This window comes from Lichenostomus cassidix, chromosome 11 (genome assembly GCF_008360975.1).
Source record: "Lichenostomus cassidix isolate B80296 chromosome 11, HeHo_3.0, whole genome shotgun sequence".
NCBI lineage: Eukaryota > Metazoa > Chordata > Aves > Passeriformes > Meliphagidae > Lichenostomus > Lichenostomus cassidix.
The window spans coordinates 1,131,398-1,138,171 of NC_139492.1; the positions used below are offsets into that span (position 1 = coordinate 1,131,398).

Sequence of the window (6,774 nt, forward strand, 5' to 3'; positions counted from 1 at the left end):
GTGGAGCAGCTCTGCTCCCACTGACACATCCCAGTGATCTCTCAGCCCCCCCAGCAGGACAGGCAGAGCCCAGGATCCCCCCAACAACTACATGGATGAGGCAGAGTCCCCCACTTTCTCCTGAGCTCCTGTGGTGGCACTTGAAGTATCAAAGAATCGTTTGGGCTGGAAAAAGCCTACAAGATCAGTTCACCCTCTCTCCAGCACTGCCAAGGCCACCACAATGTCCCCAGGTGCCACATCTACCGTGGCATGGCCTTTAAACCATGAAGAAATGGCTAAAAGGGCCCTGGAACAGCAGCACGGGCTGAGCCAAGGGCCAGGGAATGCAGGATAGCAGAGCAGCAGATCCCAGCCCTGAGACTCTGCTCCATCCAAACCCAGCTGAGGGGCTGGGCCATACCTTGCTCCTCATGTGCCCCCCCAAAAATGGGAAGCCCTCCCTGCGTGGGCAGCATCTATGAGTGACCCCTGCCATGAAACCCAACTTGAGCAGCTTGGCCTCACACAGAGGTGTGGAAATCATTAAACCAGGAATACTGGCATGGAAGGCAGGGAAGGGGCAGCAAAACCTGGCATGGAGGAGGAACCCCCAAAGCCCCTCAGAAGCAGAGCAGAAGAGAGCCCAGGCTGCAGCTCTGAGACAAAGCAGAAGAGTGGGCACAAGGCAGGTGTTTCACTTGGCTTCAGGGAAATTTGGAGCCTCCAATCACAGCAAACGAGGCTTCCCACGCTCGAGCACATCCCTGTACCGCCACCGGCACACGGGGTGGCTCCGCTCGGTACATGTGCCCCAAAACCACAGCACACTCGGCTTTCTACGGCTTTTTATTGACAGTTCTGGGGAGAACAGTTCATTTCTTCTTCTCCACATCCTGCTCTGCCGCTTCCTTGGCGCGCTTGGCGCGGATGCCGAAGAGGCGGGCGTTGGCCCGGGCCATGCGAAGGCTGGCAAAGGCCTTGAAGTTCTTCTCGTCTTCCGAGATGACACGCGCCTTCTCCCGCTTGAAAACCTGCGGAGAGAGCGCCAGACAGTCAGGCTGCCCCTCGGAGCCGGGAGCTGAGGCTTCCCACAAGGATCTCCGAGAGGAACGAGCGGGAACGGAGCACTCGTGCCATCTACAGGCCCTGCCCTCAGCCTGCTCTGCCGGGATCCACCTTCCCGACGGCTCCTCGTGCGTCAGCAGAGCACAACGGAGCAGGAATAAAAACAGGCACCACGGGAAACCTGGGTCAGCTTTCACACAATCACGGCATTGTTAAGGCTGGAAAAGACCTTTAATATGGAGTCCAACCGCCAGCCCAGCACCACCATGGCTACCACCAACCATGTCCTCAGGTGCCACATCCACGTGTTTGAACACTTGCAGGGATGGGGACTCCACCACTGCCCTGGGCAGCTGTGCCAGGGCTGGACAGCCTGTGCTGTATAGAAATTTTCCTAATATCCAACCTAAACCTCGGCAGGCACAACTTGTGGCCATTTCCTCTCATCCTGTCACTTGTCACCTGGGAACAGAGCCTGACCACCCCCACCCAGCTCCACCCCTGAGTAGAATGAGTAGAGGTTTGTGACACTGCTGACAGCAGCTCTGGGAAGCAGAGAGGATTTAGGGACAAACAGTGACCACAGAACCTGCCTGGGCACTCCCACCCCAGCTAAACCCAAAGTGTCCTCAATTTCACAGTTCTCTCAAAGACTTATTCCTGGGGTTTTTTTGATCCAATGCCTGGAGACAGCCACCCTCAGCTGCGAGACAGCAAGGAGAGAACCCTCTCCACGAGTTCAGTCTCAATTTTGTCACACAGAGAACACAATTAAATGACACTTACGTTCTTGATGGGCATAACAGGTCCTGTGAGCTGAGTGGCCATCTTGAGTTCCTCTGGCTGCACAACAGGAAGAGAAGAATTTAGTTAAAAGAGAATTTGAACTTTGTCTAAAACCTCAGTTAAAGCACAGCCTGTATGCAGGTACCCAGCCTAAACACGGTGCTAATGATCCTGGCAGGAGATTTAACACCAAATGGTAATGAACCCAGCACTTCAGAGCGTTTGGCACAGATGAGCTGCATCAGCAACCCACGCTGTGCCCAGATCCGGCCAGAGCAGCAGCGACCCACAGCTCTGCCAGCTGGGAAAGCTTTGACACCAACTGTGCTATTCTCAATTTACACAGCATCACACGATCATTTCGATTGGAAAAGACCTCCATGATCATCAAGTCCAACCTGTGAGTGATCCCCACCTTATCACTGGCCCAGAGCACTGAATGACATGCCCAGTCGTTCCTTGGACAGCTTCAGGGATGGGGACTTCACACTGCCCTGGCCTCTCCCACCCTTTCCAGGCAGAAATTCCTCCTGATGTCCAACCTGAACCACTTTCCCTGCACAGAGGCTGTTTCTTGAGCCTTCTTTTCTCCAGGCTGAGCCCCCACAGCTCATATACACCCAACACATTCCTCAGCAACTCCTTCATAGGTTGATTCCAGCTTTTTCTAAGAGCGTGTCATCTGACAAAAATAACTGAACATTTACTGAATACAGCTGATTTCCAGCAAACACATCTGAATCAGTTTTTCGGCTCAAGGCCCTTCTTCCCTGCTCTGAAGAGAGAGTTAAACAGATTGGAGCTGCCAGACTCCCTACAAGATGTGAGGACAGTCTGAACTCACGGCTGTGTTCCCTGGATCTACTGCCAGCAGAGCCAGGGAACATGGCTCTGCTCTGATCCTGGAGAGGTTTTAATGAAAAGCATTTTTGAATGTCAACAGCAACCGCCTTCTGGAGCTTGCCTGGCACATGGCTCTGGAGCCACTCACAGCCTGTCCCTCTGCCTTGCACCAGCAGGACTGGCTCCAGAGGGAATCTCCAGCCATCCTGACAACTCAGCTCCCTAAACAAAAACTCAGCTGGCTGGGCCAAGGATCAAAGCTCCAGGAATCAGCACAAAAACAGGGTTGTAGCTCCTCAGCAAAACACCTCCCTGAAGCGCCACTGTAACCCAGAGAGCCCCATTAGACTCGACCCTACCAGGCCTGGCCTTGCACTGGGCTCAGAACCACAGGGGTCACATCCTGGAGCAGGCTCAGGAGCTCTGCCTGCCACCAAACCTCCCAAAACAGGACACATTGCCAGCAGTCAGGTACTCACAGAGCTGTCTCCCTTCTTGGGCATGGCTGGCTTCCTTGGGAAGAGGATGAGCTTGGAGTGGTACTCCTTCAGCCTCTGCACGTTGGCCTGCAGGGACTCGGTGGACTTGTTCCGTCTCCGGGGATCCACGGAGATTCCGATAGTCCTGGCATACTTCTTGTTGATGCCAGCGAGCTGAGGAGAGAAGGAGAGTGCTGTTGGCATCCCACAGCTGCCAGCAGCCAGGCAGGGACCCAAGCACAGCCAGCACGGGATACTGGGTCTGGAGAAAGGCTGGGCATCAACTGAGGGACCAACTACACCACCAACAAAGGGCGTCCTGGTGTACCTTAGTGCTTAAAATGTTGCTCAGGCTTTCATTTTTGCAGGTGGATTTCCCCAGGGGAGCGAAGTGCAACCCCTGAGGGACACATTTAACCTCTGATTTACACAGATAGATGTTTATGAAGTCAGGACATGGACAACTCTGGTTCACTGAATACTGGGAGTGCCATTAAATAAAGACTTTTTCCAACCATCTAAAAACCTTTGAATAACTATTTTTTAAATTATCTTAAACAAAAAACTCATTTTCTGTTTGAAGACAAACAGCTGCGTCCCACTTTGTGTTCTACCATTACCCAAATATTAAAAAAAAAAAAGAGATTAAGTATTTGGCACTCAGAAGAACAATTTCCCTGCCTCAGGGCACCAATTTCAGTTATAAATGTTTTAATTAAGACACTGAACAACACGCAGAGGTGGCTGCTGGCTGCCAGCAAGCCCTGATGTGGTATCTGATCACAGATACACAGTGAGGGGCCCTGCAGACCACCTTTACCAGCTCAGTACACCTGGGCAAGTCACAGTGACAAGCGTCCTGAAGGAATGGAAGGCAGGAAACACTTTGTACAACATCCCCTGATACTCCTAGAACTAAGCTGAGCTGGGTTTACTTGCTCCACAACATGATCAGTCAAAATATTTAAGATTAGCAGAAAAGTGTTTCATAAAGAAACAGAATGATTTAATGAAGATGATCTTAATCCTCCCCCTCTCCTAAAAAATTTTAGGAGACTCAAGGCTCTTTCAGAATTTGAATTTCATAGAATCTCTGAATAGCTTGGGTTGGAAAGGACCTTAAAACTCACCAAGTTCTATTCCCTGCCATGACAGGGACACCTTCCACTATCCCAGGTTGCTCCAAGCCCCATCCAACCTGGCCTTGGACACTGCCAGGGATCCAGGGGCAGCCACAGCTTTTCTGTGCAGCCTGTGCCAGGGCCTCCCCACCCTCACAGGAAACAACTTCTTTTGCATATCCAACATAAATTTCCCCTATTTCAGCTTGACTTTAATGACATTTTAAACGACAGTCTGACCAGATAAACAGACATTTATCCTTAAAGCACCCTTCACACACCCACTCCACTGTTACAGGTGAGACCAGTCTTTCCTTGCCTAGGTACCAACCCCATGGCAAGTCACCTTGTGCAGGACAGGAAAAGCAGCTGAGCTCAGACTAGGAGTTCATTAATTTATCAATGCATATATCAATGCTCTGCACTTACTTTAAGCTCCTCCAGACTGAAGCCTCTGCCAGCACGAACTTTTTTGTGGTATCTGATTGTAGGGCACCTGACAATGGGCCGGATGGGCCCAGCCACGGGCCGGGGGGCGATGCGGCGAGCCTTGGCCTGGCGAGCCTTCCTCCTGCAACGGCAGCATCACAGCATCGTTTACATCTGAAAACACCTTCAAAGTCATCGAGTCCAACCTCTGACCAATCCTCACCTTGTCACCAGCCCAGAACACTGAGGGCCATGTCCACTTCTTTCTTGGACAGCCCCAGGGATGGGGACTCCACCACCTCCCTGGGCAGCCGTTCAAAGGTCTGACCACTCTTTTCAGGAAGAAATTCCTCCTGATGTCCAACCTGAACCTCCCCTAGCATAGCTTGAGGCTGATCCCTCTCATCCTGTCTCTTGTTGCCTGGGAGCAGAGCCCAAACCCCCCTGGCTGCCTCTCCTGTCAGGAGTTGTGCAGTGCTAGAGTCCCCCCGAGCCTCCTTTTCTCCAGGCTGAGCCCTGCCAGCTCCCTCAGCCACTCCTCGTTCTCCAGCCCCTTCCCCAGCGCCATTCCCTTCTCTAGAACATGCTCCACGATGTCTCTCCTGCAGCATGAGGCCAAATGTGACTCCAGAATTCCAAGTGTGGCCTCGGCAGTGCCAGCACAGGGTACAGGCATTACCCTGCTCTTGCTGGTCACACGACGACTGGTGCAAACCAAGTGCTATCGGCGTCTTGCCCGCCTGTGCCACATCAACGGGACAGCCAGCAGGAACACGGCATCTGCCAGACGAGCCACTGCTGCCCTTGCAAGGAGTCATCTCCCGCCCTGCGATCCCTCCGGAACAAACAGCCGGGCCGCACTGACTAGCTGCTGCCCTGGAGCTGCCACTGCCATCAGAGACCCAGGGAGGATTCATCACCGTGCATACAGCGATTCCGGAGATGTCTCATCACTTGGCTACTGCTGGAAGGAGCTCGCACGAGCACGCTCAGGGACCGGCTAACCAAAAATCCACGGCGCTCTGACTTCCCAAGCGCCCCGCAGAATCACCTCCCGCGGCCCCCGGAACCCCGGGACTCACCTGCGGAGCTTGCGGGCTGGCTGGTTGAACCAAGTCGCGACTCGGCGCTGCCAGTCCTTGTGGAAGTGAGGCTTCAGGATCATCCCATTGCGGCTGGGCGCCATGGCTGCGGCCTGCGGACATGGGCACGGTTAACGCGGCCCCTCCCGGCCCCCGGGACGCCCCGGAACCCGCGGCCCCCGGCCCGGCGCGGCCCCATTAGCACCCCCGGGGCTCCGCGCGGGGCTGTGGCAGCGGCGGGCGCGGCCCCGGCGGGCGGATGGCGGCGGATGGAGCCCCGGGCCTTCACTCACCTCCCGCCCCGACGATGGCGACCGGAAAGGAAGTGCTGGTGCGGCGGCGGCGGAAGTGCCGCGGCGGCGCCCAATGGGCAGCGCGCCAGACACCCAGAGAGGGGCGGAGCCAAGGAGGGGCGGCGGCGGCTTCACCGCGCCCGCAGCAAAGATGGCGGCGGCTTAAAGGGGCCGCGCACGGCGAGACGGGGAACCGGGACGGGCCGAACGGAGCCGCAGGCAGACCCGAGCGGGAGCAGCAGCGCGATGCTCTCTCCCGAGCCCAGCACCGCCTGGCCAGGCCGGATGGGACAGACACTGCATAGTCCCTGTGGAATGCCGCGGCACTGTGGGGTCCCTGCTCCCCTCCCCGTCCAAGGGCAGAGCAGCATCCCTGCTCCCCTGCCCCGCTCTGGGGCAGCAGCATCACCTCCCATGTGGCAGGAGAGGGCTCGAGGGCTTCCATCCCCCTCGGCAGGTCCCACAGCAAAGGGATCCATGCCTGTGGCGATGGCACAGCAGTGCTGCAGCACCCCTGAAGCCACTAAGGACCTGTGCTGTCACACCACTGTGCCCACACTGCACTGCTCCTGTCACCCTCGGCCCCATGGAGCTGAACTGCCCCCAGCAAAGGGTCTGTGAGCTAAAAAATAAAATCAAAAACACTCAGAATTTCATCTGCTACTGGAAAAGGGAATTCAAAAAGTGAGCCTGG

The 6,774-nt window shown here is 55.3% G+C and overlaps 1 protein-coding gene across 1 annotated transcript; it reads right to left on the reverse strand.

Annotated features, from left to right (window-relative positions):
* Window positions 1–810: 810 nt before the first annotated feature.
* On the reverse strand, window positions 811–6,234 carry RPL13 (ribosomal protein L13). Its single transcript, XM_085071372.1, has 6 exons — window positions 6,081–6,234; window positions 5,788–5,900; window positions 4,706–4,847; window positions 3,156–3,329; window positions 1,834–1,890; window positions 811–1,013 (listed from the first exon to the last, which is right to left on the reverse strand). The coding sequence occupies exons 2-6, from the start codon at window positions 5,889–5,891 to the stop codon at window positions 855–857; spliced, it is 636 nt and encodes a 211-aa protein (XP_084927498.1). The 5' UTR covers window positions 5,892–5,900; window positions 6,081–6,234; the 3' UTR covers window positions 811–854.
* Window positions 6,235–6,774: the final 540 nt, after the last annotated feature.

Bases quoted from the DNA above. Each gene is read 5' to 3' on its own strand.
- RPL13 (XM_085071372.1), bottom strand. From the start codon at position 5,891: ATGGCGCCCAGCCGCAATGGGATGATCCTGAAGCCTCACTTCCACAAG. The intron at 4,848-5,787 runs GTGAGTCCCGGG...CTGCCGTTGCAG, and splicing joins CCAGCCCGCAAGCTCCGCAG to GAGGAAGGCTCGCCAGGCCA. The intron at 1,014-1,833 runs GTAAGTGTCATT...CTCTCTCCGCAG, and splicing joins CTGTTATGCCCATCAAGAAC to GTTTTCAAGCGGGAGAAGGC.